The sequence below is a fragment of the Leucoraja erinacea genome, unplaced genomic scaffold (assembly GCF_028641065.1).
Source record: "Leucoraja erinacea ecotype New England unplaced genomic scaffold, Leri_hhj_1 Leri_316S, whole genome shotgun sequence".
Lineage (NCBI taxonomy): Eukaryota > Metazoa > Chordata > Chondrichthyes > Rajiformes > Rajidae > Leucoraja > Leucoraja erinaceus.
In genome coordinates, this window is record NW_026576217.1 from 59237 (window position 1) to 72003 (window position 12767).

The window sequence follows — 12767 nt, forward strand, 5'->3', positions numbered from 1 at the left end:
TCCGCTTAGTCTCACTGGGTCTCCTCCACTGCCAGAGTGAGCAACACCGGAAATGGGAGGAACAGCACCTCATATTCTGCCTGGGTTGCTTGTGTCCGGATGGCATGAACATTGAATTCTCCTAATTTTGCTAGCCCTTGCTGTCTCCTCCCCTTCCTTAGCCCTCGAGCTGTCTCCTCCCATCCCCCCGCCCTCGGGCTCCTCCTCCTCCTCCCTTTTTCCTTCCTTCTCCCCCCCACCCCCCATCAGTCTGAAGAAGGGTTTCGGCCCAAAACGTCACCTATTTCCTTCGCTCCATAGATGCTGCTGCACCTGCTGAGTTTCTCCAGCATTTTTGTGTACCTTCCAGTTATTAAAGTGTCCGTGCCAAGCCGCAGAATCAGGAGACTGTGAGTAAGGAGTGACTGTTTAGCAGCCTCACAGCCTGCGGCAGGAAGCTGTTTAGCAGTCTTGTAGTCCGGGCTTTGATGCTGTGATATCTCTTGCCTGATGGCAGGAGATCCAGGTGTATGTGGAGGGGGTTGCAGTTTGTCCTTAACAATTCTCTGAGCTTTTTTCAGACAGCGGCTCTGGAACAGTTCTTGTACCGAGGGTAGGGAGACGCCAATGATCCTCTCTGCTCCCCTCACTACCCTCTTCAGAGCCTTCCTGTCCGAGCAGTTGCAGGTGGAGTTCCACGTATTTATGCACTTCGTGAGTACAGACTCCACCGTACCCCTGTAGAAAGTCCTGAGGATGTTGGTGGGGAGTGAGGCCTATTTTAGATTCCTCAGGAAGTGCAGTCGCTGATGGGCCCGTGTGACGGTCCCAGTGGTGTTCCTGGACCAGGTGAGGCTGTCTGTAATTTGCACACCGTGGAACTTTGTGAGAAAAAGTATTTCCTCGTCTAAATGGCTTGCTCCTTATTCTTAAACTGTGGCCCCTGGCTCAGGACTCCCCCAACATCGGGAACATGTTTCCTGCCTCTAGCGTGTCCAAACCCTTAATAATTTTATATGTTTCAATGAGATGCCCTCTCATCCTTCTACATTCCAGAGTGGACAAGCCCAGCTGCTCCATTCTCTCATATCCCTTGATTCTTTTTGCCCCAAGAGCTAAATCTAACTCGTTCTTGAAAACATCCCGTGAATTGGCCTACACTGCCTTCTGTGGCAGAGAATTCCACAGATTCACAACTCTCTGGGTGAAGTTTTTCCTCATCTCAGTCCTAAATGGCCTACCCCTTATTCAGTGTGTTATTGTGTGCACAGGTCTGTGGAGCTGCAGCAAGTGGAAATTGCATTGCCCTGTCCTGGGGAGAGATGACAATCTGAAAGGTTGCCACTGGAACCTTCACTTTGCTGGGACTGGTGATCAAAGATTATAGAGGATAATCTTTGCTGGTGATGCCAGTCTAAAAGATGGCCACAGGGCCCCCCTGTCTGTAGTGATCGGTTAGTGCCAGTCTGAAAGATGGCCGTCTCGAGGGTGCCAGTCTAATACAAATCACCGACGCTCCACTCACTGCAGTGGGAGGTGGCGCCAGTCTGAAAGATGGCCGTCTAGACAGTGCCAGTCACCGACGCTCCACTCACTGTAGTGATGCCAGTCTGAAAGATGGCCGTCTAGACGGTGCCAGTCACCGACGCTCCACTCACTGTAGTGATGCCAGTCTGAAAGATGGCCGCCGCACCATATCAATTGTCACAGCTGCCTACTTGCCCTGCGCGCTGTCCTGGCAAGCTGCCTCCCCTCCTCCCCCCGTCAGTTCCGCCTCCGGCGGGGATGTTGAGCGGCCCGCGGGGCTGGGGCAGCGGCGGCGGCGGCTCCTGACACCGGGGGAGCGGTCACTGAGGGAGCGGGAGGCCGGGGATGAGCGGGGCCGCCGGCCCGGACTCGACTCCAGCAGCGCAGCAGCCGGACAGCCAGCGCCGTGGGCAGCATGGCGGACAAGGAGCACGGACACATCGAGCCCGCCTGGTGGCTGCAGGATGGTGAGGGAGAGGGGGGAGTGGAGGGAGGGGAGTGGAGGGAGAGGGAAGGGAGAGGTGTTGGAGGGAGAGGGGGGGAATGGAGGGAGAAGGGGGGGTGGAGGGAGAGGGGGGAGTGGAGGGAGAGGTGGAGGGGGGGGGGGGGGAGGTAGGGAGGGGGGAGGGGAGGGTGGGGAGGGAGAGGGTTGGAGGGAGAGGTGGGAGAGAGGGAGGAGGGAGGGAGGGGAGGGAGAGGTGTTGGAGGTAGAGGTGGGGAGTGGAGGGAGAGGGGGGGGGGAGAGGGAGGGTTGGGGAGGGAGGGAGAGGGGGGAGGAGGGGGAGGGTTTGGAGAGGGGGGGGGAGGTAGGGGGGGGGGAGGAGAGGGGGAGTGGAGGTAGAGGGGGGTGGGAGGGAGAGGGGGGGTGGGGAGGGAGGAGAGGGAGAGGGAGAGGAGGGGTGATGGAGGGGAGGAGGGTTGTGGAGGGAGGGGAGGGAGAGGGAGAGGAGGGGAGGAAGAGCGGGAAGGAGAGATGGGATGTGGGGGAGGAGGGATGGGAGAGGAGGAGGGATGGGGGAGGAGAGAAATGGGAGAGGGAGGAGGTGTTGAGGATGGAGGAGAGGGATGGGGAGGGGAGGAGGATGGGATGAGAGAGGGGAAAGGAGAGGTTGAGGGATTGGGGGAGGAAGATGGGGTGGTGGGAGAGGAGAGGAGGGGGAGGGGAGGGAAGGAGATGGTTGAGGGAGGGGGAGAAGAAGGGGCGTGGGGGGGGGGGGGTGGGAGGGAGGGAGGGATGCGGAGGGGTGTGGAGGGAGGGAAGGAGAGAGGGAGGTGATGAGGAGAGAGGGAGGAGAGAGGGAGGTGATGAGGAAAGAGGGATGGGGAGATGAGGAGATATGAGAGAGGGAAAGGAGAGGTAGAGAGATGGGGAAGGAGAGGGGTGCAGAGGGAAGGAGCGGAGTGATTGTGGGGAGGGAGGGAGAGCGGAAAGGAGGGAGAGGGGTGGGGAGGAGACAGAACGGGAAAGGAGAGGTAGAGGGATTGGGGGGAGAAGATGGTGGAGGGAGAGGGGTGGGGGGAGCGGAGAAAAGGGAGGGATGGGGAGAGGGTGAGGAGAGGAGAATGGAGATGGGAAGGCAATAGCAGAGGAGAAAATAGGGAGAGTGATGGGGGAGGGATCTGCACCCTGGGGTACCTGGCAGGATTATGGCACCCCAGGGTGAGAGCGGTTGAGGAGGGGAAATCAGTCACCGCTGGATGGGGGAAAAGGGAGTGGCCTCCTCGGGTGCTGGAGGGGGAACAGAAGGTGGAGGACCCCACTCCCCAGGTTCTCTGGAGGCCAATTCACTGGATGTTTTCAAACGAGAGTTAGATTTAGCTCTTAGGGCCAAGTGAGTCAGGGGATTATGGGGAGAAGGCAGGAACGGGGTACTGATTGTGGATGATCCGCTACGAACATATTGATTGGCGGTGCTGGCTGGAAGGGCCGAATGGCCTACTCCTGCACTTATTTCTCGATATTTCTGTGGTTGGGTGCGGGGCGAACATGACCTGTGCCTGGCCAGATGGTAGCACCCTAGAGTGAGGAAGAAACACCCCTAGAGTGCAATGGGGGGGGCGGGGGGGGGGGGGGGGGGGGGGACAGGGGAGGGGGGAGGGGGTGGGGGGGTCTGGGGGGGGTGGGAGGGGGGGGGGGGGGGGGGGGTTCAGACCCAGGGATAAAGTGAATGGAGATTGGTGAGGAGACTGGTGGCTCATTCAGCTGAGACAGGGGAACAAGAGAGAAGTAATGATGCAGGGAGATTGTTCCCCGGCACCCCCTCCCCTTGAGACGAGAGGGTGGAGAAGTGTAGCAGGTTCGTGGAAGGAGTTGGCGAGTGGCGATGGAGGGCCGTTAAGGATTAGTTGCCCGTCTCCGCACAGTGCAGGAAAGAGATGGAGCGAGATCCCAGCGCAAAGACACATCTATTGCCCTGGGAGTGGTCAGATGGTATACTATGTTCCCAGAGACCATGTGCTGGAGTAACTCAGCGTCTGTGGAGAACATGGATGAGTGACGTTTCAGGTCGGGACCCTTCTTCACACCCTTGAGTGTGAGGAAAGGTCTCAACCCGAAACGTCACCTATCCATGTTCTCCACAGATGCTGCCTGACCCGCTGAGTTACTCCAGCACTTTGTGAAACGTCACCTATCCATGTTCTCCACAAATGCTGCCTGACCCACTGAGTTGCTTCAGCACTCTGTTTGTCTATCTTTGGTCTACACCAGCATCTGCAGTTGTAGATATATCTAGAGTGAAGGGCTGTCTGGGATAAGGGATGAGGTGGGGCTTAAGGAATGGTGGTGTTCACAGTGACAACGAGCAGAGGGCTGGAGATTTAGGGAAAACAGTACAAACTAGTGAAGGTACACAAAATTGCTGGAGAAACTCAGCGGGTGCAGCAGCATCTATGGAGCGAAGGAAATAGGCGACGTTTCAGGCCGAAACCCTTCTTCAGACTGCTCCATAGATGCTGCTGCACCCACTGAGTTTCTCCAGCAATTTTGTGTACCTTCAATCTTCCAGCATCTGCAGTTCCTTCTTGAACAGTACAAACTAGTGAAATGGGTGTAAGTGATGGAGTAACTCCAGAAAAGAATGCAATGGATGAAGATATTCCAATCTTGCGAGGTATTTAATGTGGCATCTTTAGTTAGAATTCTATCAATGTCTTTTGACAGAATGTAAGACTCCTGACAATCCCTTCAATGGTGGGGAGTTCATAAGTTGTAAGAGCAGAATTAGGCCATTCGGCCCATCAAGTCCACTCTGCCATTCAATCATGGCTGATCTATCTTTTCCCTCTCATCCACAATCTCCTTAGAACCCTTGACACCCGTTCTAATCAAGAATTTGTCTATCTCTGCCTTAAAAATATCCGTTGACTTGGCCTCCACAGCCACCTGTGGCAATGAATTCCACAGATTCACCACCCTCTGTGCCCATACCCATGATGACCTGGGCAGTGTCCACTACTCACTATGATCTCCTTCGTTGCTGGGCGTTGGAGCTACTGAACCAGGCTATGATGCAAGCAGTCAGTGTGCTCCCTGCCATATACCTGCAGCTGTTCTGTAGTTGATCCCTGTTGAAAGTAAATCCCCAAACTGGAGAAATGTGCAGCTTTTCTGGAAGGTCTCGGCACCGTTTGAAGAATGGACGGAATATCAATGGTAGAGCCGTGGCCTGTTGGCAGCACGTTAAGTCATCCATCTTAAGAGGAAGTTGAGTTGAGGAGCAAAGGGGTCCTTCTGCAGTTGTACAGAGCCCTGGTGAGACCACACCTGGAGTATTGTGTGCAGTTTTGGTCCCCTAATTTGAGGAAGGACATTCTTGCTATTCAGGGAGTGCAGCGTAGGTTTACAAGGTTAATTCCCTGGATGGCGGGACTGTCATATGTTGAGAGAATGGAGCGGCTGGGCTTGTATACTCTGGAATTTAGAAGGATGAGGGGGAATCTTATTGAAACATATAGATTGTTAAGGGTTTGGACATGCTAGAGGCAGGAAACATGTTCCCAATGTTGGGGGAGTCCAGAACCAGGGGCCACAATCAAAGAATAAAGGGGAGGCCATTTAAAACTGAGATGAGAAAAAAACGTTTTCACCCAGAGAGTTGTGAATCTGTGGAATTCTCTGCCACAGAAGGCAGTGGAGGCCAATTCACCGCATGAATTTAACAGAGAGTTAGATAGAGCTCTTTGGGCTAGCGGGATCAAGGGATATGAGGAGAAGGCAGGCCCGGGTTATTGTTTGTGGATGATCAGCCATGAGCACAATGAATGGCGGTGCTGGCTCGAGGGGCCAAATGGCCTCCTCCTGCACCTGTTGTCTATGTTTCTATGTTCACCTGTATGTCTGTTTTAAATATTGTACTTGTATCCGCTGTATTTAGTTGTAAAGATACAGTGTGAAAACGCCCTTCGGCAAGCCAAGTCCACACCGATTAACAAACATGACCTGATAAAATGTCTTGTGCAATATTTGAATTGAGCCCAAATAAGAGAGCCAAGTTGGCTTATCTTCACTGGGCGGAGGCTGGCCTCAACGTCTGGAGAATGTGTACACACCGTGAAGAGGGGTGAAGAGCTACTGTGCCTTCAAGTTGGAAAGCTGCAGACCAAGGGTTACCAACCTTTTTCCCCCCGTTTACCCCCCGGCAACTTTAATAGCAATTTATTTCTGAACAACTAATGATCAACAGATAGAGGTAGACCTGGAGTATTGTGTGCAGTTTTGGCCCCCTAATTTGAGGAAGGACATTCTTGCTATTGAGGGAGTGCAGCGTAGGTTCACAAGGTTAATTCCCAGGATGGCGGGACTGTCATATGCTGAGAAGATGGAGCGGCTGGGCTTGTCATATGTTGATAGAAAGGAGCGGCTGAGCTTGTCGTATGTTGATAGAATGGGCCTGGAATTTAGAAGGATGAGAGGATATCTTATTGAAACGTAAGAGAGTTAAGGGCTTGGACACGCTACAGGCAGGAAACATGTTCCCGATGTTGGGGAGTCCTGAACCAGGGGCCACAGTTTAAGAATAAGGGGTAAGCCATTTAGAACGGAGTTGAGGAAACACTTTTTCACACAGAGAGTTGTGAGTGTGGAATTCTCTGCCTCTGAGGGCGGTGGAGGCCAGTTCTCTGGATACTTTCAAGAGAGAGCTAGATAGGGCTCTTGAAGATAGTGGAGTCAGGGGATATGGGGAGAAAGCAGGAATGGGGTACTGATTGGGGATGATCAGCCATGATCACATTGAATGGCGGTGTTGGCTCAAAGGGCCGAATGGCCTACTCCTGCACCTATTGTCTATAACAGAACCAAACACAGTCAGTCAATGAGATAAAATATGTTCAAATGCAGAATCAACAAATTTACCCCTGAGTAGGTGAACTTTACCCCCTGGCGTATATCTGCCCCAGGTTGGGAACTCTTGCTGTGTAGAGCATTTCCAAAGTCATAGAGAATAGGTGCAGGAGTAGGCCATTCGGCCCTTCGAGCCAACACCGCCATTTAATGTGATCATGGCTAATCATCCCCAATCAGTACCCTGTTCCTGCCTTCTCCCCATATCCCCTGACTCCACTATCTTTAAGAGCCCTATCTAGCTCTCTCTTGAAAGTATCCAGAGAACCGGCCTCCACCACAGACTCACCACTCTCTGTGAGGAAAAAGTGTTTGCTTGTCTCCGTTCTAAATGGCTTGCTCTTTATTCTTGAGCTGTGGCCCCTAGTTCTGGTCTCCCCCAACATCGGGAATATGTTTCCTGCCTCTAGCGTGTCCAAGCCCTTAACAATCTTATATGTTTCAATGAGATTCCCTCTCATCCTTCTAAACTCCAGAGTGTACAAGCCCAGCCGCTACATTCTCTCAGCATATGACAGTCCCGCCATCCCGGGAATTAACCTTGTAAACCTACACTGCACTCCCTCAATAGCACGAATGTCCTTCCTCAAATTAGGGGACCAAAACTGCACACTTGCAGGACTATGTGTGGTGTATTGCATGCAGTTCTGGTCACCCCATTACAGCAAGGAGCCATGGCAAAGGTGCAGAAGAGGTTTACCACAACGCTGCCTGAGTTAGGGGTGTCAGCTACAGGGAGAGCTTGGACAGACTTCGATCGTTTTCTCTGGAAGGCTGGGGGTTGGTGGGGAGACCTTGATAGAAGTGTATAAAATCATGAGAGGCACACATATGTTAGACAGTCAGAACCTTTTTTCACAGGATGAACATGTTTTCTGCATTTTGTATCTTCCCCTTTGCTCCATCTATTGTCCTTGAGTTTGGCCTGATTACATTTATGTGCAGTATTACCTACTTCTTGCGTATGGCGTGCACAGCCTAAAGTTGGAGGTCAACTTGTTCTATTTGATCTTGTTTGTGCACGCCGGGTTGATTGCATTAGTCGAAACAGGGTGGACCAGGTGAAGGTTGCAACCTCCCACCCCATAGTATTACCTGATCTGTTTGCATAGCGTGCAAAATAAAATGTGTAGAGAGGAACTGCAGATGCTGGTTTACATCGAAGAGACACAAAATGCTGGTAAACTCAGCGGGTCAGGCAGCATCTGTGGAGAACATGGATAGGTGACGTTTCACAGAGTGCTGGAGTAACTCAGCGGGTCAGGCAGCATCTGGGAGAACATAGGTGATGTTTCACAGAGTGCTGGAGTAACTCAGCGGGTCAGGCAGCATCTGTGGAGAACATGGATAGGTGACGTTTCACAGAGTGCTGGGAGTAACTCAGCGGGTCAGGCAGCATTTGTGGAGATCATGGATAGGTGACGTTTCACAGAGTGCTGGAGTAACTCAGCGGGTCAGGCAGCATCTGTGGAGAACATGGATAGGTGACGTTTCACAGAGTGCTGGAGTAACTCAGCGGGTCAGGCAGCATCTGTGGAGAACATGGATAGGGGATGTTTCACAGAGTGCTGGAGTAACTCAGCGGGTCAGGCAGCATCTGTGGAGAACATGGAATGGTGACGTTTCACCGAGTGCTGGAGTAACTCAGCGGGTCAGGCAGCATCTGTGGAGAACATGGATAGGTGACGTTTCACAGAGTGTTGGAGTAACTCAGCGGGTCAGGCAGCATTGTGGAGAACACGTTTCACAGAATGCTGGAGTAACTCAGCAAATCAGGCAGCATCTGTGGAGAGAAGGAATGGGGGACGTTTTGGGTCTTGTACTGTACCTCCGTGCACGGGACATTAATAAAAAATCTAAATACTACAGGCCACGACTTTAAGATGAGATGTGCGGCAAGTTTTTCATGGAAGCCTCTCCCTGGATGGTGGTGGGGACAGATACGATAGTGGCATTCAAGAGACTCTTGGATGGGCACACAGATATATAATGAATGTAGGGATATGGATCACGTACAGGCAGATGAGAGAGTTGCTCTTGACATCCATCATGTTTGGCATGGAGTTTGTGGGCCGAAGGGCTTATAAGTTGTAGGGGAGAATTAGGCCATTCGGCCCATCAAGTCTATTCCGCCATTCAATTATGGCTGATCTAACTCTCCCTCCTAACCACATTCTCCTGCCTTCTCCCCATAACGGCTGATACCCGTACTAATCAAGAATCTATCTCTCTGCCTTTAATATATCCACTCTTGGCCTCCATAACCCCTGACACCTGAATCTCTCTACCTCAAATATATCCACTGACTTTTCCTCCACAGCCTTCTCTGACAGTTTGACCACCCTCTTAACTAAAGATATTCCTCCTGATCTCTTTCCTAAAGGAACGCCCTCTGATTTTTGAGGCCATGACCTCTGGTCCTAGACTCTCCCACCAGTGGAAACATCCTCTCCACATCCACTCTATCCAAGCCTTTCAATTTCAGTAATACAAAAGTTACTGAAACGTTGCCTCACAGACGGACTGTCTGAGCTGCTAAAGGGAAGTCAGCAAACATTTCTAACTCATTGGTCACGTCTGACTAATCTAGTAAAGCCCAGTCAGGTGTGGCTGATGAATGGTGGCTGCAGATAATGTCAGCAAAGATCGCTGCAGACGGGAATCTGCAACAAGACTGTGGACAAGGTAATTTTGTGATATGGATAGCTATTGAGTTTGTTGGGAGACCCTGACTCTCTGAGTAAGGGTTAGGGGGAGTTTTGTTCCTGGGCTTGAGTTACAGGGAGAAGTTGGATAGGCTGGGACTTTTTTCTTTGCAGTGTAGGAGGCTGAGGGGTGGCGTTAGAAGGATGAGAGGGAATCTCATTGAAACATATAAGATTATTAAGGGCTTGGACACTTTAGAGGCAGGAAACATGTTCCCGATGTTGGGGGAGTCCAGAAGCAGTTGTCAGTCTGTGGAGATCTCTGCCTCAGAAGGCGGTGGAGGCAGGTTCTCTGGATACTTTCAAGAGAGAGCTAGGTAGGGCTCTTAAAGATAGTGAAGTCAGGGGATATGGGGAGAAGGCAGGAACGGGGTACTGATTGTGGATGATCAACCATGATCACATTGAATGGCGGTGCTGGCTCGAAGGGCCGAATGGCCTACTCCTGCACCTATTGTCTATTGTCAGTGGAAGCTGTCGAAGCGGCTAGAATTCTTGTCATGCCATAACAGGAAGGAACGTGGAGGCTTTGGAGAAGGTGCAGAGGAGGTTTACCAGGATGCTAACAGGATGACTGGGAATTAGCTACTGGGTGAGGTTGGGCAGACTGCGATTGTTTTCTCTGGAACGCAGGTTGTTGCAGGGAGAGTATAGAAAAATACGGATGTCACGGTGGCGCAGCGGTAGAGTTGCTGCCTCACAGCGCCAGAGACCCGTGTTCGATCCTGACTACGGGTGCTGTCTGTACGGAGTTTGTACGTTCTCCCCGTGACCTGCGTGGGTTTTCTCCAGGTGCTCCGGTTTCATCCCTCGCTCCAAAGACGTACAGTTTTGTAGGTTAATTGGCTTGGTAAAATTGTAATATGTCCCTGGTGTGTGTAGGATAGTGTTACTGTGCGGGGATCGCTGGTCGGCGCGGACTCGGTGGGTCAAAATGCCTGTTTCTGCGCTGTATCTCTGAACTAAAAAAAAGAAATTATGAGAGGCATAGATAGGGTACACAAAGCCTCCCCCCCCCCCGGTGGAAAGATCAAAGGCTAGAGAGCACAGGTTGAGAGGGGCAAAGAGGGGAGATGTGCGGGGCAGGTTTTTACACAGAGGGTGGTGTGTGCCTGGAACGCGCTGCTGGGGGTGGTGGTGGAGGCAGATATGATAGTGGTGTTTAAGGGGCTTTTAGTTAGGCACATGGATATTGAGTGATATGGATCACATGCAGGTAGGGGGAATTGGTATTGTGTTGATGACGGGCATTGTGGGCCAAAGGGCTGTTTTCTGTGCTGCAGTTTTGTTCTCTATGTTCCACTTGGACAGATATGTGGACGGGAAGGATTTATGGGCCAAATTCAGGCACTAGCCCAGTAAGAACAAGAAGACAGATTATTATTTGAATGATAGATAGGCAGAAAATGCTGGAGTAACTCAGCGGGACAGGCAGCATCTCTGGAGAGAAGGAATGGGAGATGTTTCGGGTCACCCATTCCTTCTCTCCAGAGACGCCTGTCCCGCTGAGTTGCTCCAGCATTTCGTGTCTATCTTCGAATTAAACCAGCATTTACAATTATTTCCTACACACATTATCTGAATGATGAATGAATGATTAGGAAAAGGGGAGACTGGGGTGTCTTTGTACATCAGTCACTGCGGTGAAGAAAGCTTATGGCATGTTGGCCTTCATTGCGAGAGGATTTGCGAGAGGGCCCTGGTGAGACCACACCTGGAGTATTGTGTGCAGTTTTGGTCTCCTAACTTGAGGAAGGACATTCTTGCTATTGAGGGAGTGCAGCGTAGGTTTACCAGGTTAATTCCCGGGATGGCGGGACGGACATATGATGAAAAAATGGAGCAGCTGGGCTTGTATTCACTGGAATTTAAAAGGATGAGAGGGTATCTTATAGAAAGATATAAAATTCTTAAGGGATTGGACAGGCTAGATTCAGAAAACATATTCCCGATGTTGGAGGAGTCCAGAACAAGGGATCACAGTTTAAGACTGTGGTAGGCCATGAGGAAAAACTGTTTCACCCAGATAGTTGTGAACCTGTGGAATTCTCTGCTACAGAAGGCAGTGGAAGCCAATTCACTCGATGTTTTCAAGAGAGAGTTAGATATGGCTCTTAGGGCTAACGGATTCAAGGGATATGGGGGGAAAGCAGGAACGGGGTACTGATTGTGGATGATCAGCCATGATCGTATTGAATGGTGGTGCTGGCTCCAACTCCTGCACCTATTCTCTATGTGTCTGTGCCAACTCGATCGGCAATGACAAAGTTTAATTTAGTTTTAGTTAATTGTCACATGTATCGAGGTACAGTAAAAAGCTTTTGTTACATGCAAACCTTACAGCGGGAAGGCAACGTGGGATTACAATCGAGTCGTCCACAGTGTACGGACACATGATAAAGGGAATAACGTTTAGTGCAAGATAAAAGCCCAGTAAAGTTTGATTAAAGATAGTCCGAGAGTCTCCAATGAGGTAGATGGGGGGTGAACAACATGCTCTAGTTGTGGTAGGATGGGAAGAAACTCTCCCTGAATCTGGAGGTGTGCGTTTTCACACTTTTGCACTTTCTTGACATTGAGTGCAACGTAGGTTCACAAGGTTAATTCCCGGGATGGCGGGACTGTCATATGCTGAGAGAATGGAGCGGCTGGGCTTGTACACTCTGGAGTTTAGCAGGATGAGAGGGCATCTTATTGAAACATATAAGATTATTAAGGGTTTGGACACGCTAGAGGCAGGAAACATGTTCCCGATGTTGGGGGAGTCCAGAACCAGGGGCCACAGTTTAAGAATAAGGGGTAAGCCATTTAGAACGGAGACGAGGAAACACTTTTTCACACAGAGAGTGGTGAGTCTGTGGAATTCTCTGCCTCAGAGGGCGGTGGAGGCCGGTTCTCTGGATACTTTCAAGAGAGAGCTAGATAGGCCTCTTAAAGATAGCGGAGTCAGGGGATATGGGGAGAAGGCAGGAACGGGGTACTGATTGTGGATGATCAGCCATGATCACATTGAATGGCGGTGCTGGCACGAAGGGCTGAATGGCCTACACCTGCACCCTTTGTCTATTGCCCAATGGAAGAGAGGAGAAGAGGGAGACTGGTTGTTAATGATGCCGCTGGCCTTGCCGAGGCAGCGTGATGTGTAGATGGATTGGATATGTTGCAGCTGTAAGTTTACCAGAAAGCATTTGACTTTTGGTTTCATTTCTGCC

At 51.2% G+C, this 12767-nt stretch overlaps 1 protein-coding gene across 1 annotated transcript in view; it reads left to right on the plus strand.

The window, feature by feature from the left end:
- Nucleotides 1-1754: 1754 nt before the first annotated feature.
- Nucleotides 1755-12767, plus strand: part of LOC129693505 (uncharacterized) — a 74192-nt gene continuing 63179 nt past the window's right edge. The window contains exon 1 of the mRNA XM_055630316.1: nucleotides 1755-1973. Within this exon, the coding sequence (XP_055486291.1) occupies nucleotides 1922-1973 (52 nt within the window). The 5' untranslated portion in view covers nucleotides 1755-1921. The remainder of the gene's footprint in view (nucleotides 1974-12767) is intronic.